Genomic DNA, 27870 nt, shown 5'->3' on the forward strand with positions numbered 1-27870 from the left:
TGTTATATAGGAGCATGACATTATTGGTTAAGTAGATTACTAATTGCCCAGGCAAATAAATTCATAATGGAATGATATTGTCCTAATTTACAAGGGTATCCTTACTCTGTAACCATAGAATCCCAAAAGTGCAGGAGGTGGCCATTTAGCCCATCGAGCCCGCACCGACAACAATCCCATCCAGGCACTACCCCCGCAACCCTACATATTTACCCTGCTGATTTACCTTGACACGAAGGGTCAATTTAGCATGGCCAATCAACTTAACCCGCACATCGTTGGAGTGTGGGAGGAAACCGAAGCACCCGGCGGAAACCCGTGCAGACACAGGGAGAATGTGCAAACTCCGCACAGACAGTGACCCGAGGCCAGAATCGAACTCGGGTCCCTGGCGCTGTGAGTCAGCAGTGCGAACCACTGTGCCACCATGCCTCCCTAATAAAGAGTAAATGTACCCATCCATTTAGATTTTGCAACATTGTAACCGAATTACATTTATACGATAACTGTGTCTTGCATGCTTTAGGAAATAGATGACGGGCAAATTTTCTATAAAAGTAACAAGATGGTTAGTCATAACACAGTGGGAGCTACTATAAAACTTGCTGGTTTATCCGTATATGGTGTGACATTCATACAATATACAATACCAGAAAGGAGGGAGCCATTTGTCAATTTTTGATCAATTCACAGAACAGTGCATTCTGTATAGTTGGGTCATTCAGTATTATGTAGTAATTTAAAATTGGCCAGAGAATATGTACTCAGTACATGGTATTGCTAGAATTCACTTTCCCACACAGCACAGAAACACATGGAGGTTTCTTTCTTTTTAAAAAGGGTTCTTGTAGCAGAAGTGAACAGAACAGAATTCAACTAAATAGTTGTTGAAAATAAAAATGAGCACAGATTTGTTGGGCTGATTTGGCTGCTTCTGTGATTTTTTAGCTGCAGGAATAAAAAGGTGGACAAATGGGCAATAATTTTCTTCATGACCAGCTCCTGAAGTGACCCTGTTTTGTTTAAATAATTGTAGAGCTTCTGACTGCCGAATCAGGTGGTCACTATCACAGCCTCTCTCATCTCTGAAGCTTTTTGCGTAGTGAATTTAGAATTGAAAATTTGAAAAACAACGCAAGGGGGAATCTTAAAGCCCCCTGATGATTGGGAAAGAAGTGGGATCAGTGAAAATGGATCAGTTTGATTTCCTGCTCTGTTCCATTGCCCATTTTAACACAGGTTTTGGGGTCGATTGGGCACCCCATTCAGCTGTCCCACCAGGTAAGGCTGTTGAGAAACCAGCAAGGCCCTCTAGAGTACATTTAAAAAAAATTATTGTTTGTAGGACCAGGAGGAACAGTCTTCTTCTGCACCATACAAAAGTAGTCCAGACAGCTGTCTTTTTTTTACACATCACAGGGCAGCATGGCGGCACAATGGTTAGCACTGCTACCTCACAGCGCCAGGGGCCCGGGTTCAATTCCAGTCTCGGGTCACTGTCTGTGTGGAGTTTGCACGTTCTCCCCGTGTCTGCATGGGCTTCTTCCAGGTGTGCCAATTTCCTCCCGCACTTCAACGACGTGCGGGTTAGGTGGATTGGCCATGCTAAATTGACCATTAGTGTCAGGGGGATTAGCAGGGTAAATACATGGGGTCACAGGAATAGGGCCCGGGTGGGATTGTGGTCGGTGCAGACCTGATGGGCCGAGTGGCCTCCTTCTGCACTGTAGGGATCCTATGATTCTAAATCAGTTATAACACCCTCACAACACTATCGGATTTAACATGCTATCGTCAGACAGGTGCTGCTTTCCACCCAAAATGAATGACCTATCCTGTGCCAAAGTTCTATTTGTTAAACTCAGCCCTTGGGGTTCTTCAAATCTATAGGTACAACTGGAACATGCTGAGGTATAATATCCTCTATTTTTAAGTTATATTCTTTTATCTTTCTAATTTTTCACCCTCTTGCACTATTGCCTAGTCCACAGCCGTTAGCTATGACTACATCACTGGACGTCAACCCTGAATCCAGAACCCGAGCCTTCACTCGCTGGCAATGTTTTCCAGCAAGCTTCAAACCTTGTACCTTCTGGTTCCCGAGAGGGATTACTTCGTTTGGGGGCAATTTAACTTTCTTGTCCAGCAGGGCTTAGTAGGTGGCAGAGGTGGAGCACAGGAAACATGTGAGATGGGATTTCCTCACACCCCTCAGAGCTTTAACGCAGTGTGTGAGAGACATCGCCGCAGGAGGTGGACTAATCCAATCCCAGGTGTTGCGGGGCGGGTGGGGGTGGGGTGGAGGGCAGTGGGAGATGTGTGTACAATGGCAGGATGTTGACCAGGTATTCTCATGGAAAGACATTCGCCTCCTGCTCCACCAGCCCCTCATCTTGGTTAAGCTGGCTGGTTTCTTGAGGCTCAGAAAATCTGACCGACTGGAGCTGAATATAAAATTGTGAATACAACTGAAGCGCACAACTCCATTACAATGATCAATACAAACTCACCCTCTGGGAGTGGATTGGTTATCTGCTCCCCAACTCATCCCTTGTTTAAAATAGGATATGGACAAGGTGGATTTGGAATTCTGCCTTTAACCCCAAACCCTCCGAAGTTTGGGGAGTAAAATTCACCCTTGTTCCATGAATCTGACTCAACGGTAAAGAATGACAGTTAATTGAGTATAAAAACTAACAATTTGATTTTTCTTATGACAGTTACATCATCTGGCTTTGCCCCTATCTCAGCTCATCTTTTATTGACATTTTCCTTCATGCTTGTGTTATCTCCAGACTCCTAGCTAGCCTCTAATCTTTCATACATTCAATACTCTGTGCCTGTATAATATTCTGTGCGATCCTGTCTTCATTGTGAGTTGCTGATTCCTTCCAATACCTCAAATTTTACATTCTCTTCCCGGTGTTCAAATCCCTCTACTGCTGCAATCCTTTGAACTCTCCATATCTCTGATTCGGATCTTTTGGACAACCTCTCCCCTCATTTGTCACTGCTAGCCATCTCTTCAGCCCGAGGTTCATACAGTGGATTTCAGTTGAAACCTCTGTACTTCCTTGCTCTTTAAGACTCGTTTTAAAATCCACCTCTTTGATCAAGCTAGGTATCTGCTTTTCTTATGCATCTGCAAAGCTCTGGAAGAATTCCTTTTTTCTGCAAAATGTTATTTATTGGTGCAGAGGGCAAGCAAATACAACATTTACAAACATATTACGTAACATCATTCTTTGCAAATTAAATTTGATGCAGTGGCATTAAGATAGGTGCTTTATGGGAGAAGTTGAGTGTGATACGGAATGTCATTGTTATCATAACATTTGCTAAATTTGGACAATCTTCATGTCCAAATATGTGGCTGTGACTTTCCACTCCCGATTGTGTTGGGCGGATTCGGGTGTCAGGAGTGGAAAATCTCGCGAGAACGTCCAAATTGCGTTCCACACCAACGCAAATGCGATTGCCCCCTTCCCCCCCGTCAGTGACGGGGCACGTTTCCTGACGTTCATCATTAGCATTGGAATCTAATTATCAGGTCTCCATACTCCAATTATCACCTTTCCCTCCCCCCAACCCCTCCACCCCACCATCAGAACATCCATCCAGACCAGTGTGAATTGTGACAGAGGTGGCAGTGGTGGAGGGGTTGTGGATTCCAACTCCTTTGTGCTGGGCTGGCCTTTAAAAAATGGCAGCCTTATTTTTGAGGGACTATGTTGCTGGCGGGGCAGGTGAATCACGGGCTGCCCTGCCAGCGTTACGACACAGGACCGTCACCGCCCCCCCCCCCCCCCCCCCCCACCCACCCTTTACTCCAAGTCTGCACCACATGGTGGAGAAAGCCGCCAGTGCTGTTGCCGACTTCGATGCCGATTTTCCCACCTGCTCTCAGCCTCTGCCAATTTTGAGGAAAATTCCGCCCATTGCCTTTCAAAGGATCTTTTACCCTTCCTTATAATTAGCCTTTGCACTTTACCACTTGTGTCAGGGTTTTCAATAACGACATGTGTTAAGCCTCTTTCATTTATTGGACTGAAAACTGATAGTTCAAGCCATGTCTAATTACATGCTCGATCTGTAGAGTTGTTTCACACGAGTTCCAGGATCTGAGAGAGTATTAATACTCGGGCGGTTATAACCCTGCTGTGGCTGACGTCAATGTGAAGCACAGTTAATCAGGGGCACAGATAATTAGCTTCATTTTAGGGAGGACATTTAAACTCTCAAATACTCCAAATTATACAAAGGAGAACCTGAACCAAGGCAAGACTAACGAATAAAAAGGTGATTTCAAAGCCACTTACAATGGAATTAAAATTATAGTTTAAGGTTCAGGGTTTTTATTTCCTTTTTTACATAATGTACAAAATTATTCTCCATCAAGTAGCACCAGTCAATCCTCTGGAAGGGAAGTTTGTGCATCTATTTACTAACCATCGCTGAAATAATAACCAGGGAATATTTGTGAAAGCGGAGGCGGCCAGTTGAAGTGCTGATTTGCATTTGGAGACATTTTGCTGGAGGAAGTTTGATTAATCATGTAGGCAGGAGGAAAAGTAATTTCTGAAGCACAACATTTCTCATCTCAGAAAGCACAATATGAGTAGATTACCTTACGGTCAAACTCCATACAGAGTAAAACAAAGGAACAGTTTAAAATTTTGACACAAGCAAGCACAATTTAGCAGGAAGTATGAAAATTCTGATTGCTTCCTGCCACCTCCTTTCAACTGGCGCTGGTTTATAAGACCATAAGACATAGGAGCAGAATTAGGCCACTCGGCCCATCGAGTCTGCTCCGCCATTCAATCATGGCGGATTTTTTTTTCTCATCCCCACTCTCCTGTCTTTTCCCCATAACCCCTGATCCCCTTATTAATCGAGAATTTTATTTTGGATTCCAGCATCCAAGATCTGACTCTCTGCTAACTCCAACTCACTTAGGTTAATAGCAATCAATTATTTACATCTGCTTGGTGCCTTCATGCTCAAACTATTCAATGGTAAAGTAAAAGTTAAAGTTTATTTATTAGTCACAAGGAGGCTTACAATGAAGCCACTATGAAAATCCCCTAGTTGCCACACTCCTGTTCGGGTACACTGAGGGAGAATTTAGCATGGCCAATGCACCTAATCAACACGTTTTTCGGACTGTGGGAGGAAACCAGAGCACCTAAAGGAAACCCACACAGACACGGGGAGAACGTGCAAACTCCGCACAGAGAGTGACCTAAACCAGGAATCGAACTCAGGCCCCTGGCGCTGTGAGGCAGCGTTGCGAACCACTGTGCCACCATGTGCTTATTAGAGGTGAAGGGAAGAGAGACAAAATAGCAGAAATAAACAGGATGAATAAGAAACTATTAGGAGAGGTTCTCAAAAGTTTGATCTGAAAGATGAATTTGGAGAAGATTTTAAAGGGTGAAAAGTGATTTTGGCACGGGGAGGTCGCAATCTTATGGCCATTCACACTGGCCGGATTATCTGGTCCCGCTGCAGTGAACGGAGATTTGGCTGGGTGCCAAATTCTCTGTCATTGCTGCAGTGGAGTGTGAACAACTAGTAAGATTGCACCCTGAATTTTAGAGTGGGGCTGAGGCTCTGCCACTAACAATGGACAAACGAAGCAGGGCATGGTAAAAGGACAAGGTGGAGAACTGAAGGGTACAGGAGAGTATAAATCTTGAAGAGGTTACAGAAATAGGGTGTGGTGGGACTTGACAGATTAGGGAGTGATGATTGTAGGCCTGAGGCCTGCCATCAATAAGTTTTGGAATTTTACATTTTGGCATTTTATTTCTGCCTTGCTCTTGGTTTTAAGCTTGTATCAAATATTTAAAGTTACTTTGTAGACCTTGTATGATTGTACTTTGCAAATAATTAACCAGGAGTAATATTAACTGTTTTTCCATATGAGCCATGCACAACTGGTATTTGATTTACATTTTTATTTTTCCTTTTCAAGCTAGACTACTAAATTAAAATTTGTCTTTTACTCATCAGAAGTCCTTTTTCTTGCTGCATTCAGTGACCCTTGAACTATCAGTGAGGACAATAAATAATCTTACACCTGTGGTCAACTTTTCAAGGACAATTTAGGGAAAGGCAATAAATGCTGGCTTAGCCAGTGAAACCCACATCCCTTGAATTAATAACTATAAGTATGGTGTGGAAACACAGATGGAGTTTGATTGATGGACATACAACCTGATTGATGGCAAATGGGAGACACCATCAAAGATACGTGAACTGCTTGAATATTGTGAAGTCTGCAAAGCCTTGCAGTGCCTGTGAGAAAAATTTGATAAGGACTAATATTCACCAGACTCTTGCTTTGTGAAAGCCTTGAAAGGCTGGAATGGAGCCAGAAATTTGGCTTAAAAGACACTGCTTCCAGGATTCGCTGCAGTGGCCAGAGTGGATTAGTGGAGCACTCAAGACGGAGGTAAGGCCAGAAATAGAGTGACTGACTGAAGTGTCCACCCGTATAAGGTTACTCGGTGAGCTGTTGATGTAAGAAACAAGGGGATTTTTACCAATTAGGTCCAGTCATGGGATAGACCAATTTGGTGCCATCCATTTTGGGGAGTTGTCGTAAACAGACCAATTTAGGGTTAGTTTGTGTACTATAGCATATGTTTGTAATATAGAGTGTATGGTATGCTAGTAAAGTGGTCTTTCTCCCTTTCTAAGTGTAGCCCCTATAAGGGGCGATCCTTCACAGGCCTTGTGGTCGGGCTGAAGCCAAAGGAGTTTGAGCATGTGAACCTGAGCCAATTGGGAGTGAGGGAGCACAGACCTTGGGCTAGAGGGCTTCAGTTGCAGTTGGAGTGTTGTTCGGAGTAGTCATGCTATTGAATGCTTCATATATATAGTTCTTATTGTTAATAAACCCTTCTAGTTAATCATTGCCGCATTGAGCTGGCTCAAGTTATTACACTTTTAATTGTATAAAGTGCCTTTTCAATAAAGTGATCTTTTTACTTATTTCTGTTTATATTATCAATTATAATTGTTATATCACTATGATTAGAATGATTATTAATCAATATTCAATAAAACTGTTGTTTTAACATATGTGGAGATGCCGGCGTTGGACTGGGGTAAACACAGTAAGAAGTTTAACAACACCAGGTTAAAGTCCAACAGGTTTATTTGGTAGCAAAAGCCACACAAGCTTTCGGAGCTCTTAGCCCCTTCTTCAGGTGAGTGGGAATTCTGTTCACAAACAGAGCTTATAAAGACACAGACTCAATTTACATGAATAATGGTTGGAATGCAAATACTTACAACTAATCAAGTCTTTAAGAGACGAAACAATGTGAGTGGAGAGAGCATCAAGACAGGCTAAAAAGATGTGTATTGTCTCCAGACAAGACAGCCAGTGAAACTCTGCAGGTCCACGCAACTGTGGGAGTTACAAATAGTGTGACATGAACCCAATATCCCGGTTGAGGCCGTCCTCGTGTGTGCGGAACTTGGCGGAACCAAGACTGTTCTCTTCCTGTTGGGGAGCACTTCAGCGGTCACGGGCATTCGGCCTCTGATATTCGGGTAAGCGTTCTCCAAGGCGGCCTTCGCGACACACGACAGCGCAGAGTCGCTGAGCAGAAACTGATAGCCAAGTTCCGCACACACGAGGACGGCCTCAACCGGGATATTGGGTTCATGTCACACTATTTGTAACTCCCACAGTTGCGTGGACCTGCAGAGTTTCACTGGCTGTCTTGTCTGGAGACAATACACATCTTTTTAGCCTGTCTTGATGCTCTCTCCACTCACATTGTTTCGTCTCTTAAAGACTTGATTAGTTGTAAGTATTTGCATTCCAACCATTATTCATGTAAATTGAGTCTGTGCCTTTATAAGCTCTGTTTGTGAACAGAATTCCCACTCACCTGAAGAAGGGGCTAAGAGCTCCGAAAGCTTGTGTGGCATTTGCTACCAAATAAACCTGTTGGACTTTAACCTGGTGTTGTTAAACTTCTTACTGTTTTAACATATAACAGGGATAAATGACATGGCCAAGTTATGTCCAGAATATGGCTCTGAACCTAAGTGAGACTCCATAAGGGACTCTCATGCCCTTGCAAAGTAAGTATTTAACTTCAACGTATTGAGGGGAAGGAGCCAAATGTAGGCCAAAGTGGACAGGGGTGGGACTTACTGCAGGACCAAATATTGGCAGCTGAGTTTTGAACAGATGGGAGTTTATGAAGAGGGAAACAGAGGGGATTAATGAAGAAGACATCTGGGAAAACAAGTCCAGAAATGATTGCATTGCAGTGTTAATAGGGTGGGGGCAAAGGTGATATTGAAGGAATTAAATGGCCTTATTTGTGGATCAGAGGTGATGTTTGAAGTTTAGCTCTGGGTTGAAAAGGATATTAAAGTTTTGTATGGTTTCCTTCAGCCTGAGCAAATGATGAGTGCAATCAGTAACAAGAAAGCAGAGATAATGATTGAGCCAAAAACAATGGCTTTGATCTTCCCAATGTTCAGATGGAAGAAATGTGTCTCATCTACAATGTTACATTTGAGAATGCCGTGAAGGAATCCATCTACAGCGATGTAGCAGAGTGAAGCCTCGGATAGCAGGAGCAGAGACCAGCCCAGAGATAGCAGGAAAACATACAGCTCAGGAAAATAGTGGCATATGTCGCGATCACACCTGGACACCAACAGATCGAGCAGAGGAATAAATCTCTGCACAAGACCCTATGCAATAGTAAGCAAAGTCCTGACAATAACTGTGAACTCACAAATCCAGGGAAAAACAGAATCAACTGTTTCTGGATAAGGGAGAAATCTTTAGCTGTGTAAACACAAGGCTGAATTTTTGCATGGAGGCAGGACAAGGATCTGAGTCTTTGTCTGGGTCGGAAACCAGTCTCCAGTGGGAAACTGATTAAAGTTCAAATTTCTACTGCAACAGAGTGGAGAAAGATGTCAAGAGGAAGCTGACAGCCTGGTGCCTTGGGCAGGGCAGACACTCGCTACATCGATTCCAACCCATATCTAATGATGGAGGCCATGAGAGAGAAGAGGGAGGTCCTCTTCCTGGAGGATTTCAGGAGGAGGCCACCTCACCATACATCGGGGGAAACTCTCTGTCCAACTTCATCTTCCTCAGCCTCCAATTTCTCCCTCTCTTACCTCCTGCTTTTTCCTCAATGAACATCTGCTTCCATTGCCTCACTGTCCTCAAGAACCAGACCTCTTCATGTTATGGAGAGCACGGCAGACCACCACTATGACAGAGGCCCTTGCAGGCTGGTATTCAAGGGCACAACCTGACTGCCCTTGGCATTGGAACAATTTCTTCAGAAGCACAATGCCTATTCAATGGTTATCCTAATGGACAGGTGATTCGGGTTGCATTGCCTCTGTCTCTCTGCTGGGGCTCCCATATAGTGAGTAGTAATCTCTTCAAAGGATCTCCCTTGTATCCCAACACATTCGCTTTGGCTGTTGGGTTGAAGATCTGAGACATTGTGGACTTGTGGAGAATGAACGAGTCATGCGAGCAGCCTGGAAGGTGAGCGTACACGTGCAAGAGGCTCTTGTTATAGGCGCATACAAGTCGAACTTTGAGGGCGTGGGTGCCATTCCTGTTGTCGGATCTCACTGGCTCGTCACTGGGTGCCTGATGGCCACATGGATGCAATCGATGATACCCTGCTCCTGGGGAAATCTAGCAATGACAGTAAAATCTGACGCCCTCTGTCACTGCAGGGCCATTAAAGGAATGCGCCATCCAAAGCTGGCAAAGCGGGCATCAGTGACCAGCAAGATGCAGTGGTATGCAAACATTTTGAGATGCCAGTAAGGTGCCACTTCTGCTTTGCAGAAGCCAGAGACAAAGAAATTCAAGGCCACAGTGACTTTGACGGCTACTGGCAGAGCATGGTGACCAGTGTTCTGACTCACAAGGTCTTGGGCAATCTTGGAACAGTTGTGATCTCCTGCAGCACTGGTTCGAGTCATCTCCAGGTAGCACTGTCTTTGGCTGCAGATACGGTGTTGAGGGTTTGGCTTCCATTTTCTAACTGCCCTTATCTCTTCCATGCGCTCATGATGCTTGGGGTTTTGCCCTTCCTGCAGAGGGTGCTGCCCCTCATTGCCATGGGGCCCAGAATCTGAAAGCCATGTCCTTATTGCCAGCTGGAACCTTCTGGGCAGGTGATCATCCAATTGTCTTTGAAAGTCTTGCCTCCCTGCTCTTCTGCCCCTGTGATGCCATGTGGGTGCAAAGCATGTTTAATGTCTGGGTGCTGAGTGCCCACTCTCCCTGAAACATCCCACATACCAACTGCTCAGTCCGCCTTTACCTCAATGAGCTATTCTTTGGCTGGGGTGATGCCATGGGAACAGCATGGCTGGCTCTGAAACTTCACATGTTAACCTTCAATTGGACAGTTTCTGAACATTTGGGTAAGGTGAAACTTTAGCCCCGACAAGCTTTAATTGAGGTTCTTAACAAGTTTAATTGGACTCAGTTGAGGGGAGTGCAGAATATTTGTCCCCCTTTCCCCTGGCTGTGGTGGTAATTGCCAGTGCCAGGATCATGACTTGAAATCGACACATCACTTGGCACCTTGACAGTGGAAAATTGAATCATAGCAATGCCAGTATAAGATTAGCCTGAATATTGCGCATTGTTCCAATTCCTGGAGAAATATCACTATGCAGATAAAACAAGGAAAATGTATAAAATATACTTCATAATCAATTTGTTTTTGAGTAGGGAATTATCAATTGATGGAATTTGGTCATCATACAGAATTTACAGATTCTGAATGGGGAAATAACATTTACCGTCATGGCAACATCTGAGAAAGCACAGACTTTTCTAACTGACTGCAATATTGGTCATTGGTTTTCTTTTGAGGAGAACACTGGAGGCAGTGAATGATTTTCGAAATGTGCTGGAATGAGCTAATTTATGTGTCCAATACCACAGGATTCCTTTGAACAGTGGCATTAAAAATAGACTCCATGGTGTCTTTGATGTACAGAAACAATACAAATCACCCACTAGTCCCACAGGTATAGCTAAGGCTGTTTCCGATCTTCATTTTCCCTTCTGATGCTCAGTTTGCACCTCTTTCAAACTGTTTTCTTTTCTGCTAACAGAAATCCTTATTTGATTTAGTACACTGTTCCAGCTCTTTAAAAATAACATCAGCTTAAGGGTGTTTTTCTTAATCTTTAATAAAGTGACGCATCAACTTCACCACAAACCTTGGCATATATATTTAAGACAAAAAAATGGATTACTATTTTTTGCATCTAGAACACAAATTGCTTGAACAATTTGATCGAAGTCATGAAGGCATAAGCTTACTGCCGCTGAAGCACCAATGCATTTATTTGTATGGTGTCACAAAATCCATTGACCGATGTGTCACTGGATGCTAAATTAGCATTTTGTGGAGATTGGAACATTTTTAAGTTACAGGATGTTCCAATGCTTGTTACATTAGCTCCTGCCTAGTAACAAGGACCCTCTGGGAGTGTTTTGATACGTCACCCGATCAGCTCAAGGGTCTGTGAACAGTTCTTCTTGAGGCGGTCAGTTTTGGGAGTCTGCCGGCCAACAAGTTCCACACAAACAGGGCAGGCAGAGCTTCCAGTTAAGTGGAGTTAAAAAGTTAAAGAAAGGGTCACAAGCACCAGACTTTAAAGGGCGTTAGGGGCAATGGGGTTCTGCTTGACATGGCCTTGAATGTGAAAGTGTGCCTGGAAGCTAGTGTTTGAGTGTACTCTGGAATCCAGGGAGAATCTCAGAAGGCGAGATTGAAACACTGTGAGGTGGACTGTTGTTAAAGCTATCAGATTACACGTGACGCTTGGAGAGAATTCCAAGGAAAGATCTTCAAAGGTGAAGTTTGGAATCTTTCACGAGAGAAACAAAGTTTCAGTGATATTGGCTGATTCACAGTGTGACTAACATCTGGATGGTTGTTGAGAAATCCATGGAATCTGTTTTGTTGCCTGACTTCCCAGCAGCAGATCTGGGAGCACTCCACGCAGGCTTAGAGGACCTCACTGCCCTTCCTGGGATAGGGAGCAACCGTACACTGCCCCATTAAGGAAATACCACTCCACAATGGTGGCCTGGCTCCAAAGGCCTTTTTTATAAATTAGATTCTAAAAGGTTGGTTAGAAGGCATCTCCATGTTGTAGCACCTTCTCTCTCACTTACTGCTGCAGCTTTCAAACTGGAGGTCCCCCTATGGGCCTTCTGGATTTGAGAGCCTGCCATTGTCATTAATTGGACAGCAAGCGCATCCTCGAGTCATTAATTGACTGCTTTGGGATAAATCACATTGAGTGGCTGTTTCCCCATAAAATGTGACCTTTTACATCACATTTGAGCCTGAGAGAGAGATTCAGGTACCTGCAGCAAAATCCTGCCCAAGGATTAGAATTTTATATTTGATGCATGAGGTAGACCTGAAGCCAATGTAATCCAAAAGGGATGGTAACGATAGATTAGTAGGGCATGCTTCGGGAAAATTAACGAGCAACAGAAATTGGGAAGTCTTGAAGTTTAAAGAGCTTAGAAGATTTGGGAGGTGGGGGGAGGAGGGGGCATGCAGTGAGCGAGAATATAGGCCAGTAGAACCATCCGCCATCCTATCATTCCCAACTCTATCACTGCATATTTTTTTCTTTTTAAATGTCTCGAAGTCTACACCTTGTTGGCTAATTGCAGTAAAAAGTTTCACATTCCAATGATCCAGAGTAAAAAAAAATTCTTCTAAAAGTTTCCTTCTGTATTCTACTGATAATTCATGAGCCTACGGGATATAATCTCAGTTTATCACCTGGGTGTTAAACTGGTATAATAATTCAGGTGTTTATTCTAGAAAATGTATTATTTTCATTTCCATCAATTTACATAGAACATCGGTGTCACCCCTTGGTGGGATCCTACTTCATATTTCCTATCTTAAATACTCTTGTATCAGCTTCTGTACAACTGTCTGTTAAGGTTCTTTCTGAGATTGGGACAATAATGGAATTTAAGCAGGAATTAAAAATATGAATATGAAATGACACAGGAAGCACAGAATCACGAATGTCCATTTATAATCTGCCAGATTTTTCCTGTACTAAGGCATCTACTTGCCCAGATCCTCCATTCCCCCAAAAGTCAGAGACTGGACGATGCACTAAGAGATCCCTTGGAAGTCCGAACATAATGACTTCATGGGAATTGCCCAGAAAGTTTGACTTCCAATCCCCGTTCCCGAAGAAAAAGTCTCCAGCTTTGAGTTGGAGTCGGAGAGTTTGGACAGTTCCAAAATATTCACCTGGATAGGAAATGTTACACTTAAAAATCCTAGTGTAAGACTTGGGTAACAATACAACTGACCCACAATCACCCACACTGACACCACCTCCCCCGACCCCAACCTCCACCAACTCCAGCCCTGCAACCTGACCTGAGCCAACATCACTACCTGCCTCCCCACTGCACCAACCTCAAACATCCTCCCCACCTCATCCACCATGCCCTCTTACCTTACCCACCCACCTCTTAAATTTTAACCTACCCTAATCCCTTATCCACTTCCTTATCCAACCTATTTTCTTAGCCCGTTACCTTACCCACTATGCCCTCCTACTGCCTTGCCCACCCTACCTTGTAACCCAACCTACCCTCTTACTCATGTTACTGCCTTACCCACCCTACTGCCTTATCCCCTTACGTTGCCCACCCTACCCCCTTACACATTCACCTTTTCTCTATATCTTTTCGAAGAAGCTTTGGGATGTCTGAACACTTTACTTAGAATACAGCAGCCAGTGCTGTAAAAGGGGCTGTGACTTCTGTGCGGATTCTCTTTGTGACGTCTCTAAGGTTTCCTGAGCTCAGTCAGTTTGGAAGAATCTTCCATTGGAAGACTGCCCAGAAAAATCAGATGGAGGAGGAAGTGGGTATTTTCTTTCCTCTGATAAGAGTCAGAAATCTGGGTTTTGACCGTGAACAGAAGATTTGAGCCAATGTGTCTGTCCTTTAGTAAAGATATTCCTGCACCCTTCAACTCAAACACACTTCCTGAACATGACAGCTGATGGCAAGGAACCGGGCATCTCAGACCATGTGAATAGGGCAACCAACAAGATATTTCCTTAATCAGTGAGACTTAAGGATTGGAGAATAAACAATGGAAATTCTGAGACAGAGTGAATTAAAGGAGTGGATTCAATGTCAAGTCAAATACAGAAAGAGAAATAGAAATGGAATGAAAGATTGGATTAAGAGAGAGAGAAAAAAGACAGTAAAAACAATTTGCCATTTTAAAGATCTTGCCAAAAACATTAATGGTAAATATAACATGAAATTAATGCCCTAATCTTGGCCCAATTACACATAATCCAATACTGACTACTATATTTAAAAAGACTAACTAGAACACTATTAAACTTTAAATAGTGTCATTGTTACTTCACAGAAGAAAATAGTGCCATGTTGTGCTTGTTAATACACAGGTTTCGAGGGAATATATTAATGGCCTACCTTCATCAGGATGAAAACCACCAGGGTTACAAAGACATTTGCTCGAGGATTCTTCCAGGCCTCTGAAATCCCAATGTAGTCAAATTCTTCAGCAATTCCTTGTTTGGCCCAAGTCCTGTTGTCAAACAAAGTGACCAGCGTTTCCTTCTGCGTGAGCTATGGACCAAACATAGTGAATTCAATTAGAATCATAGAATCCCTACAGTACAGAAGGAGGCCATTCAGCCCATTGAATCTGTACCGACCACAATCCCACCCAGGCCCTATTCCCGTAACCCTCATTTACCCTGCTAATTCTCCGACACTAGGGTCAATTTAGCATGGCCAATTAACCTAACCTGCTCATCTTTGGACTTTACAAAAACACATCAACAAATGAAAAACTTTATCGACAACAACTAAAGAAGGACCAGAAGAATTTGGTTGTGGAATTGAACAACAGCTCTCTAACTGTTCAACAAAGGCACACTTATTAAGTTTATTTATTGGTCACAAGTAGGCTTACATTAACACTGCAATGAAGTTACTGTGAAAATCCCCTAGTTGCCACACTCCGGCACCTGTTCGGGTACACCAAGAGAGAATTTAGCATGGCCAACGCACTTAACCAGCATGTCTTTTGGACTGTGGGAGGAAACCGGAACACCCGGAGGAAACCCACGCAGACATGGGGAGAACGTGCCGACTCCGAACAGACAGTGACCCAAGTCATGAATCGAATCCGGGTCCCTGGCGCGGTGAGGCAGCAGTGCTAACCACTGTGCAACAATGAATGTAACAAATTGTATGATTACGTAATGTTTATTTGAGAAGTATTATTAAACATCAATTATTTCACATATTAACTTCTAGGTTAAAGCGATGCTTTAGCCTGCTGGCAAATTCCACCAACATTGGATGCTGCACATTTGTGCATAAGCTTCTTCTACTCTGTTCAACAAACACAATGGCTTTTCCAAGATCAACACCATATGTTGCAATTCTGGAGGATAAATTGCTTTAATTTTTACTTTTTGCTCAGAATAATTGGGACTTTGTAACCGACAACTACGGAACAATGTGAAAATTTCTGCCATTGATCAATATTTTTAGCTAGCTGCGATAGTCTAATCAGCCGCTCATGAGCAATGCTAGCTGACATGGGAACCAATTAGATGGATGATGCTGGGCAATTTCAGCTCATTGTTTTGAATTCCATGGTATAAAATGCTTAATTATGAAACAGTGTAATAACCGGATTGCAGCCATCTGCTCCAATTCGCAAAAAATATGCATTTATTAGTGGCTTTCAAAATTAAAGCAGTCACGAAATAATATGGGCTTAAAGCCGTTTTGATTAAAATAGTGCCCAAGGCAATCTGTGAAAGGGATTTCAAGAAAAGGGCACTGCAGCGATGAGTCACTGGGCAGATAATTGAGGAACAGGCTGCCAACTAGCCAGTTCAAATATCCTGTGTTTATTGAAATGATAGATTAAAGGCTTAAGAAAATCCTTAATTCTGCTTGGAAGTATATAGTTTTATATATATGAATGTCAACTACACACAGGAAGTAAGGGCACCAATTAATTTCTTCCAGTCAAGTCGAGCAGGATTTTAATAGTTTATATATTTGGAATTTAAAAACTGGCTGTGTTTCCTTCCAAAAGCTGCAAAGGAAATTATTAAGTCTCTTTGTTGGCAGCTTGTAAGCTGCAGATATCATTTCAGCACTTCCAATGGGCACCTGAGATTTGTGTAATATTCAACCCAAACACCAACAAAAAAAAGTGAGTGGAATAACAGAACATTTATTGAATTGAAGGCATACTGGCTCCTTTGGTGGTTTACATGGATTGGATTTTAATTTAAAGATATTAACAATTCCAATTGCAAGCTCTTTTGTGCGCTCCGTTGTGGATATTTAGGGTACCAAAGATAACTTGGGTTGAATACATCTTCTGTTTAAAATCAGTCAATTTTAATTCCGGTTATCAGAAGCTGCCGGCATTTAGTCTCATGTTACTTTTTACTGATGTTGGTACCTGTTTTTGTGCGTGCATTTGAACTGCCAGTTTAACATTGGTGTGAAACAATTACTCCTTGGGTGAGTGATTTGGAAGGGGACGTTTCCTCCTGTGAGGGGAGGAAACTAGGGGACACAGTTTAAGAATAAGAGGCCTCCTATTTAAGTCGGTGATAAGGATAATTTTTTTCTCTCTCGAGGATCAGGGGGAGGCTGGGTCACTGAATTTATCCAAGGATGTGTTCAATACATTTTTGATCAATAATGGAGTCAAGGGCAACAGGTGACAGACAGGAAGGTACAGGTGGGGTCACAATCAGATGACCCATGATCTTATTAAATGGTGGAGCAGGCTCGAAAAGCCAAATGACCTCCTCCTGCTCCTATGTCCTATGCCCCTATGTCTTGCAACAGTATAGAATCTGACTTGAGGTCCAATCTCGCTCTGCAACAACACAGAGCAAGCCTCTCCATACGATATGGAGACTTCATCACTTTGTTTTGGCATGGCACGGCATGTAAATCTAACGTGGTGTTACACGCGGGGACCTTAATTCAAACTTTTGAAGAGACAATATTCTTCCTTCTCACTTTAAATATTTAAATTTGGAGCTGTTGAGAGAGAACCCCTAACCAGGAGTTCAGGCATGCAGGAGACAAGTAGGATTGTAACACCCTGGAACGTGAACTACTGTCACCAAACTCAGACTCGTAATGGCAGTGTAAATGCACCCGGGAGGAATGGTATACAAATAACAGCCAGAGTAGACTGCTAGATTAAGTAGAAGGAAAGCAAATCTATCACTATACTGAAATACATGGTGCTTTGAAGGATTATTTAGAATAGAATAGAAACCTTACAGTGCAGAAAGAGGCCATTTGGCCCATCGAGTCTGCACCGACCACAATCCCACCCAGGCCCTACCCCCATATCCCTATATATTTACCCACTAATCCCTCAAACCTACGCATCTCAGGACACTAAGGGGCAATTTTACAATGGCCAATCAACCTAACCCGCACATCTTTGGACTGTGGGAGGAAACCGGAGCACCCGGAGGAAACCCACGCAGACACGAGGAGAATGTGCAAACTCCACACAGACAGTGACCCAAGCCGGGAATCGCAGCAGTGCTAACCACTGTGCTACTGTGCTGCCCCTACTGTGCTACTGTGCTGCCCTTGACCTTGTCAGAGAAAAGGTCATGAATATTTCAAACGTTAAGGCCCATTAAATTTATGTTGGACCAATATCTCTCATAAGTAACTTTGATATTAATGCAGGCTTTAAATTACCCTTATACTTGACTACTCAGATGCTACTACTTAAATCATAGAATCTCAAAATGTTTACAGTGCAGAATAAGGCCATTTGGTGCATTGCACCTGCACCAGCTCTCCAAATGAACAATTCACTTAGCGCGATTCTCCTGCCTTCTCCCTTTAACCGTGCACATTCTTCCTTTTCAGATAACAGTCCAATTCCCACCTGAATACCTCAATTGAACCTGCTTCCATGCTATCAGGCAGTGCATTCCAGACCTAAACCACTTGCTGCTGGAAAAACTATTTTCTCCGATTGCTTTTATTTCTTTTGCAAAAGACTTTAAATCTATGCCCCCTCATTCTGAATTCTACCATAAGTGTGAACAGTTTCTCCTGATCTACCCTGTTCAGAACCCTCATGATTTTGAATACCCCAATCAAATCTCCTCTCAGCCTTCTCTTCTCCAAGGAAAACCATCTTAACTTCTCCGACCTATCTTCATAACTGAATTTCCTCATTCCTGGGACCATTCTCGTGAACCTTCTCTGTGCTACCTCCAATGCCTTCACATTTTCCTAAAATGTGACACCCAGAACTGGACGCAATATTCCAGCTGAGGCTGAACTAGTGTCTTAAGCAAGTTCAACATAACCTTGTTGTTCTTGTCCTCTATGCCCCGATTAATAAAGCCTAGCATACTTGTATGCTTCATTAACCACTTTCACAAGCTGTCCTGCCACTTTCAATAACTTACACACAAGTACACCCCGGTCCCACTTCTCCTGCACCCCATTTACAGTTGTACCCTTTATTTTGTATTATCTCTCCAGGTTCTTCCTATCAAAATGAATCACTTCACGTTTCTTAGCATTGAACCACATCTGTTACCTGTCAGTCCATCTCACCAACTTGTCTATGCCCTTTTCAAGTTTTACACTATCCTCCTCACAGTTCACAATGCTTCCAAGTTTCGTAAGATCTGTAAATTTTGAAATTGTGCTCCATACACTATTGTCTAGGTCATTAACTTGGATTAGAAAAGCAAAGGTCCTAACACTGACCTCTGGGGAAACCCACTACCTTCCTTTAGCCTGAAAAATATCCATTATCCACTACTCATTGTTTCCCATCACTCGACCAATTTCTTATGCATATTGCTACTTCCCTTTTATTCCATGAGCTTACCAGTCTGTTGCATGTCATGTTATCAAATGCCATCACGCTTAACAATGTTCGGAGCTGAACACGAGTTTGAGATAGGAATGCATTGAGGGGACTCTTGTACTACCTGCCTGCTCTTTCTTGACTAACTGGTTATATCCCATTCTGTCTGTCCCTGAATATTCTTAAGCTGAGTGGTGATCTCATCTATAAATGTCCACGAAACTCTCAACCTCAATGGATGCACTGCAGTGATGCCAGCTACTGTTTAAGTTCTGAAACCTGGATCTCAAGCTGCCATAAATGATGCCACTTGCTGCACAAATGGCTATCCAGGGCATGGGAAGCATTCTGGAGTTCCCACATGACACAGGATGTACACTCCTGAGGTTAGAGCAGGCATACCATTTCTCTATTTCTAATTGATAACCTATTACTGCTAATAAACCTTACTACTGGTAAAAAAAATTACCAATACTAATACATTTTACTATTGGTAAACCCTACTAATACGTAATACATCTTACTAGTAGCAATAAATTTTAATTAAAAGTAGAAGATAAGAATCATCAGCTACTCACTATTAATAGTTAATATTTTAACATTTGTTAAACTCCCAGTTATTTAGATTCAATTTTTTAAAACAGCAAAATTCACCAGCCCATCAACTTATACTTTCCTGAAATATCACCGTTCACTTTGCTTCAAACTCAGGGCACCCCTGAGCTTCTTGCACAAGCTAAGTGCTGAAGGCCTTGCTCCTTGGGCTTTCTTTATTCGCTCTCCAGTCTAGGTTTCTCCTGCAGGTCTGCTCATCTTTGTCTCTCTCCTTAAATGTGAATCTTGCACATACAAACTCTAATTCCATCTAAAAATCACTGTCTCCATCCTGGGTTGAATTAAGTCTTGATCTTCTATTTTTCTGGATCTTACTGACTTCAGTTGGTGCTTTATCCAATGCACAACATTCAAAATGTCTATCCTTATTTACCTATGCCTTACTTTTCACAGTTCCATGTCCCAGCCCATGCCCGTGAGTGCTCTAACCCTGCCCAATCTATCATAGTTTTGGTGGAACAGAGGACCATTCAGTCAACTCAGCCCCACTGGAATGTTTTTGCTATGCTCTACCGCCTTATTCTTTAAATGCTTCCTCAAAACATAGCTACCGTCAATGCTTTCCATCATCTCTCTTGAATTTGGCCACTGTTGGACATCCATTTCTCCTCTATAAAGATTTACACTATAGTCACAATATAAATGCAAGTTGGTGGCCCAGAAATTCCTCGAATGGTCTGATTTGTGATGTATGCTGTAAATAACGCTGTTTCATTTCTTGATCTTCCTTCCCTTTTCGAACTTACTCTAAAACATCCAGGAAAATTAATTTAAATTTCCTTAAGATCAATTCAGGTGGAGAAAGTGGGTATCTTTCATCAATTGTCTCTTGGGCACGAAACAAGGAGGAAAGATGCTTTCCATAGAAAGGCAACAATGGTTCACCAGATTGATCACTGGGATAGCATTATTGTCTGATGAGGAAAGACTGAGGAGACTGGGCCGATATTCTCTAGAGTTTACAAGAATAAAAGGTGATTGCATTGAAACATACAAAATTCTTACAGGGCTCGACAGGGTAGAAATCTTAGAAACCCTACAGCACAGAAAGAGGCCATTCGGCCCATCGAGTCTGCACCGACCACAATCCCACCCAGGCCCTACCCCCATATCCCTACAATATTTACCCACTAATCCCTCTAACCTACGCATCCCAGGACACTAAGGGCAATCTTTTTTTTTAAGCATGGCCAATCAACCTAACCCGCACATCTTTGGACTGTGGGAGGAAACCGGAGCACCCGGAGGAAACCCACGCAGACACAAGTGGAATGTGCAAACTCCACACAGACAGTGACCCAAGCCGGGAATCGAACCCAGGTCCCTGGAGCTGTGAAGCAGCAGTGCCAACCACTGTGCTACCGTGCCGCCCTATAGATACAGGATGAATGTTTCCCTTGGCTGGAGGGTTTAGAACCAGGGAACATAGCCTCAGTATAAGAGGTAGACCCATTTCAGGCTGAAATTAGAAGGAATTTTATGATTCAGAGAGTGGTGAATCTTTGGAATGCTCTAACCCAAAGGTCTGTGGGGACTCTTATTGTGCATATTCAAGACAGAGATCTGGGTGGCATGCTGGCACGGTTAGGGCAGCATGGTGGCACAATGGTTAGAACTGCTGCCCCACAGTGCCAGGGACCCAGGTTGGGCGGCACGGTAGCACAGTGGTTAGCACTGCTGCTTCACAGCTCCAGGGACCTGGGTTCGATTCCCGGCTTGGGTCACTGTCTGTGTGGAGTTTGCACATTCTCCTCGTGTCTGCGTGGGTTTCCTCCGGGTGCTCCAGTTTCCTCCCACAGTCCAAAGATGTGCAGGTTAGGTTGATTGGCCATGCTAAAAATTGCCCTTAGTGTCCTGAAATGCGTAGGTTAGAGGGATTAGTGGGTAAATATGTAGGGATATGGGGGTAGGGCCTGGGTGGGATTGTTGTCAGTGCAGACTCGATGGGCCGAATGGCCTCTTTCTGTACTGTTGGGTTTCTATGATTCTATGAAATTCTGGCCTCGGGTGACTGTGTGGAGTTTGCACGTTCTCCGAGTGTCTGCATGGGTTTTCGCCGGGTGCTTCGGTTTCCCCCCACAGTCCAAAGATGTGCGAGTGCGAGTTAAGTGGATTGGCCATGCTAACTTGTCCCTTATTATCAGGGGAATTAGGGGGTAAATATGTGGGGTTATAGGGATAGGGATTCTGGGTGAGATTATTGTCAGTGCAGGCTCATTGGGCCAAATGGCCTCCTTCTGCACTATAGGGATTCGCTGATTCTACTCTATGAATCTCAGGAAAGATTTCTCCATATTAAAAATATCGAGGGAGATGGGGATAGTGCAGGAAAATGGTGTCAAGGTAGGAGATCAGCCATGATCTAGTTGAATGGCGGAGTAGACGTGAGGGGCTGAATGGCCTAATCCTGCTCCTATTCCCTATGCTCCTGTGATCCTAAAAGATAAAATGTGACCAAAACCACAATTAGTTCAATGAATCCAAGCGGGTTTTGAAATCTTGAACATATTGCAGACCTAAGTCTTGCAGTGCATGGACAACTCTTTTTGCCACCATTCTGATCCCACATTGTATACACGTTCTCTGTCACAGTTAATGCTTCAGCTGGTTTGTTACATTTCTCCTCCCCAGATTGGGTTTTCAGATCACACAACACAGTCCTTCAGAATTCCATCACAATAAATGCAATCATATTCTTCTATTACAACTGAAATATAGCACTGGTACCCTGCTTGCTTTCACATTTCCGAATTGATTTAAAGCTGATTGATTGAATTTTCTTAAATTAAATTCTGTATGTAAACATAAGGAATAAACAGAAACGTACCTCTCCAGCCATGAACTGGCCAAACCCTGGAGGAAATGAAAGGGTGGCAATAAGCAAAGTCACCAGTGCTGGATAAAGCAAACGCCTAAGAAAAAGAAAACAGTTTTATTTATTACCATATAAACAACCAGATTTATCCTCGGACCAAAAACATGCACATCCACCACTCTGTCCCACTCTCTCTGCAGGAAGGCGATGGCCTACTGGTATTATCGCGAGACTATTGATCCAGAAACTCAGCTAATGTTCTGGGGATCCCGGTTCGAATCCCGCCATGGCAGACGGTGGAATTTGAATTAAGAAAACATGTCTCTGGTGTTAAGAATCTACTGATGACCATGAAACCATTGTCGATTGTCAGAGAACCCATCTGGTTCACTGATGTCCTTTAGGGAAGGAAATTTGCCTCCTCACCTGGTTCCGGTCTGCATGTAACTCCAGACTCACAGCAATGTGGTTGGCACTCAACTGCCCTCTGAACAAGGGCAACTAGGGATGGATGCTGACCAGCCAGCAATGCCCATGTCCCACTAATGAATTAACAGGAATACTTGGCAGCCTGCACTGAATTAATAGTAATATGAAATTTGATCCAGTTTAGTAGTGTACATTCAGAAGATCTACCAGAGCAGTCAACATGCTGCTATTGTTCCCCTCCAAAAAAATCATTTCTTATGAATTGAATATACTTGGTGCTAATAAATCTGATTACTTTGATAGAAATTAGTATAGGACTCAGGCATCTCAAGCAGCTGCTTTTAGTATAACTCCAGATTTACAAGGTAACGTAGACCAGGAACATATTCAACAGATTCACACCAACATAAAACAATTCAAGCATTTCCCCAAATTGGTTTAAAGGCTTTTTTTTTAGATGGCTATCAGTGACGAAGATAGGGTTTGAATTTAAAACTTGGAAGACAATTTGTTTCATTCTTCCCTTCAGTATATTTGACTGAATTTATTCTTGCAATGCATTAGGCAGAAATAAAAATACACACTGACCACATATTGAACAGCTGACAAAGCTGCAGGCTGATTACATTAGCCTGGTGGTATAAAAGCCATGGACGGCGCACATTTCATTGGCATTAAGTTTATTTTTGTCACTGGCTCTGTGCAAATTGTGTCTGAATTGAACTAACAAGCTAAATGGATATTTTCTCATCTGGACTCGGTAAACGCATATTTAAAATTGAATAGGTCTACGGTAATTCATTTAGACTGATAATTGGATCAGATTGTGAACTATTATGGAGCTAGTGCCTGTTTAAAAAAAATAGAAGTGTTTAAACAATGTGTCAATACCTCACACTGATGGATGTTTGGAGTAGCAGGAACCTCATTGCACTAAAGGAAGTAAAATGAAGTAAAGCCTTAATAATAAAATCCTCTTTCTTTTAAAGCCCACGCGGGCTCTTTTAAGTTTTATCTGAAATGTGATTATAGGTGAAGATGAGAGGAAAATGGTTGCTGACCTGAACTAAACTTGAAAAGTTTCCTTTGGCACTTGAGTGACAAAACAGGTTGGGAGAACCAAAAATCTTGGCCCTTACCATAGGGACTCCCTTTATATTTGCACCTGGGAAACTGCTGGCGGAGCTAACACAAATGTGACTATCACGAGTGGAAAATGTCAGTTAGACAGAAAATGTAAACAATTTTTAAAATCTCGGTGGATTGGCCATACTAAATTGACCCTTAGTATCAGGGGGATTAGCAGGGTAAATATGTGCAGTTAAGGGGATAGGGCCTGGGTGGGATTGTTGTCAGTGCAGGCTCAATGGGCCGAATGGCCTCCTTCTGCACAGTAGAATTCTATGATTCTGTCTAAAAAACAAGACACAGCACTTAGCACTTACTTTCTCATTAAAAACTTGTTAATGGTTCTTTGTTTTCTCATAACTGCCACAATCTTCCTGTGGAAGTAGACAAACAAGGCACCACCGAAACCACTAGCAATCCTACAAGGAAAAGGAAGAACGGCATTATTATTTTAAAAATAATTTATTCCTGTAACACACTGCAACCGATTTCCCTTTGCTCTTGTGCCATAACTTGGTACTGCAGGCAAGAGAAGAAGTAGGGAAGATCCATTACATCGAGCCTCTACCTCGTCCCCTTTGTTAAAGCTCATTTCCAAGGACTTCCTTGCTTGCAGCAGCAAGTATATTTTCACCTGGAATTGAAAGAGGCATGGGATGCTGCCCTGTCTCTTTTCCCTGCCTCTCCATTGGGTCGAGGCCCAGGCAAGATAAAGCCAACTGAAAATGGGCCCTCAGAAGTTTCACATGCCCAGCTCAGGCTGAAACATCTAAGGAGGGATCAATGGAAACTTCTTCCCATCTCCAACCACGAAAAGTATTTTACTTCAGGGGTCTCAGGAGGATCCTTGGTACTTAAGATCTTCTAAATTTCTGCTTTTAGACAGAAGATGGAAAGAAAGGACAACAATGCATTTATATGCAACCTTTCATGACTTCAGGACACCCCAAAGAGCTTCGGAACCAAACTCTTGCTTTTGGAGTGTAGTTGATGTTATAACGCAAGAAGATGCAACATTTTGCACAGAACTACAAACAGCAGATAAATAACCAGTTCATTTGTTTTCCTTATTAATATTGGTTGAGGTATAAATGTTGGCCAGCACTTTGGGAGGACTTCTTTCCTCTTCACTCAGTGCCATGGGATCATTTATATCTGTCTGAGAGGGTAGACAAGGTTTGAATTCTCATCTGAAAGATAGAGGTGGAACATTACGGACGCGATCTTACTGGCCTTTCACGCTATGCTCCCACTGCAGCGAGGTCGGAGAATTTTGTGCCCAGCCAAATCTCCGTTCAACGTAGAGAGATGGGAAAACCCTGCCAATGCGAACACTCGTAACAGTCTGGCCTATGCTTCTTTTTCAAAAGTGTTATCTTGGACAGGAAAAGCGGAGGGCAGTCAGTTGCCTTGTCGACTTTTCCCACCAAACTTTCAAGGACTTTGAAATAAAATGGAAGGGGGCATGACCCACGATTGCACGATTTCGCACTGGTGGGGCCAGCAATCTCAGCACCTGACAGATTGGGGCCCCATATAAAGGCAGGACAACATCAATGGGAAATCCCGCTGACATTAAAGCCGTCTCGGGATTCCTGTTGGATTTCCCCCTCCCTCCCCGGCTTTCCCACCCAGCACTCCTTAATACAGTACGATAGTCTGGCACCTGGTTCAGAGGCACCACATGTTTCAGAAGCAGAGCGTGGACCCATACATTTCTGTCACTGAAGAAAGAGCACTACCACAGTGCTGGAACCTAAGGTCCCAAAACTGCTGGGAAAATCAAACGTTTGAGCACAAGCCCCTTCCACGTGCATTCGCAACATGCATTTGGGTGAACAGGAGGATAGCACAAGTATCCTGACAAGCACTGATGATCAACTTATAAATCTTCATTAAAATACCTCGCAGGGATTTGGGGGAATAAACAATGTTGTACCTGAAGGTTATTAACAGGCAGTGTTACGTAAACCAGCAGCAAAGAATGCCAGTGAAACAATTGTGTGCAGTAATTGTAGGAATGGACAATTTGCAAATATTAGAGTGGATATTGAGATAAATGGGTGGCCTCTGTTGATAGAATTAGTTTAGACTGATCAAAATCAGCAGTGAATCTTTCCATATATTGTGGCAGGCTTGAATGGTAACCGAGCCAATGTCTCAACCAGCATTAACGTCCTTCCTCACACAACCCCTCTCTGCTGAAGAAATTGCCAAAGCAGTCAACTTAATTCAATAAAATCTTCAATTCTTGAAAGAAGAAAAAGTGCGCAAGTTGAATCATCTAAGCTTCAAACAAATTGGTTGTTAGCATTACAACACGGATAGTTCCAGAGGTGATTCTGAAGGACACAGCTTCGTGCACATCCAGCAATGCTACTAAATCAGCCATGATGTGGTCAGCACGGTAACAACAATCACTTCTGGTGTTACTTCAATTAATGTAGCCGAGGCTCAGATCCTTGTGCCAAGTGACTCATTCTCAAGTCAACACATTCATGTCAAGCGCTTGTAAAAAGACAATCAAATGAAAGTGGGTTTTGCACTCTGGCCAGAAATACATTATATATGAATAGTGCAGCTTGCCACAATACTGCCCTCGCATCATCTTCTCAGCCACAGCAAACATTACTTAGACTTGGATTTTGTCTTTGAGTTAAGTGTGGCATTAACTTGCTGGACACGGTCAGTGCAATTTATCAAACATTTAATGTGTTACAATTTTAGAACAATTAGGATTGCTTTTGAGTAGATATGGAAACCCATTACATTAAGTTGAATTAATCTGCAATGTTCACTGGCATTGAACTCTTTAGTATTTAAGGAGACCTAAAAATACAAGGGAGCGATTTTCCAACTATGTTGTGCCCAGTGCAAATCCCACTATGTTGGGAAAAACCTGGGAGAAGGCTGAAAAGGGATTGGCACTGGGAGCAAAACAGAATGCGATGTTCCTGGGCCCTCCCAGCAGATGTAAGGAGATTCATGCCCAGTGAGGGAATGAAACTGATTACCACACACTTAAAATGTATTTACCTACTTGGGTGGCATGGTGCACAGTGGTTAGCACTGCTGCCTCACAGCACCAGAGACCCAGGTTCAATACCAGCCTAGGGTGACTGTGGAGTTGGCACGTTCTCCCCATGTCTGCATGGTTTTCTTCCGGGTGCTCTGGTTTCCTCCCACAGTCCAATGATATGCAGGTTAGGTGGATTGGCTATGCTAAATTGCCCCTTAGTGTCCAAAGATGCATAGATTAGGGGAATTAGAGGGGGAAATATGTGGGGTTATTATAGGTATAGGGTGTGGGCGTCGGAGATTGGGTGCAGACTCAATGGACCGAATGGCTTCCTTCTGCACTGTAGGGATTCTATAATAAGAAAATATTCAAAATTGGCTTAATGGCAAATCTTCTGCGAACATCAAATGTTCCCACCTCACCCCTCTCCACAAACTGAGACTCGACATCATGACATGCCAGAGGCTCAGAGACCATTGGCTGAGGACATGGAAGGGCAGTGCCCTGGCACTACCCCCTGGCATCCTGGCAGTGTTAACGTTTTAAAAGGGGCACCCTCAATCTCTGTGAAGCCGGGCTTTCTGGCATCTTTAGGGCCCCGCCTTCACAATTTTGCTGTAAAGCTCGCCTCCCCTTGAAAGAAATGGCTAAGTGAGGGAAGATCTCGTTGGAAAACCTGCCTGTACCTCTGGGGAGAAACATGCAGATTTTCTGACTGCACCTGACACTTTGCCATTTTATTGGAAAAATTGCACCCACAGACGTTGGTGTTCTTGGGTTGCACCTGTGTACATGGCTATAGCATTGTCTAAAATCAAAAGATAGATAGATAGCAGGAACAGATTCCAATCCCTACCACAATGGTTGTTAAGCCATCTAAC

At 43.1% G+C, this 27870-nt stretch overlaps 1 protein-coding gene across 2 annotated transcripts in view; it reads right to left on the reverse strand.

The window, feature by feature from the left end:
* LOC144489456 (chloride channel protein 2-like) overlaps window positions 1-27870 on the reverse strand; it is a 563382-nt gene that overhangs the window by 168224 nt on the left and 367288 nt on the right. For both annotated transcript variants that reach the window (XM_078207326.1, XM_078207318.1), the window contains exons 10-12: window positions 24288-24389; window positions 22426-22510; window positions 14549-14704 (exon numbers count right to left, since the gene is read on the reverse strand). In XM_078207326.1, the coding sequence (XP_078063452.1) occupies window positions 14549-14704; window positions 22426-22510; window positions 24288-24389 (343 nt within the window). The remainder of the gene's footprint in view (window positions 1-14548; window positions 14705-22425; window positions 22511-24287; window positions 24390-27870) is intronic.

Source organism: Mustelus asterias, chromosome 3, assembly GCF_964213995.1.
Source record: "Mustelus asterias chromosome 3, sMusAst1.hap1.1, whole genome shotgun sequence".
Lineage (NCBI taxonomy): Eukaryota > Metazoa > Chordata > Chondrichthyes > Carcharhiniformes > Triakidae > Mustelus > Mustelus asterias.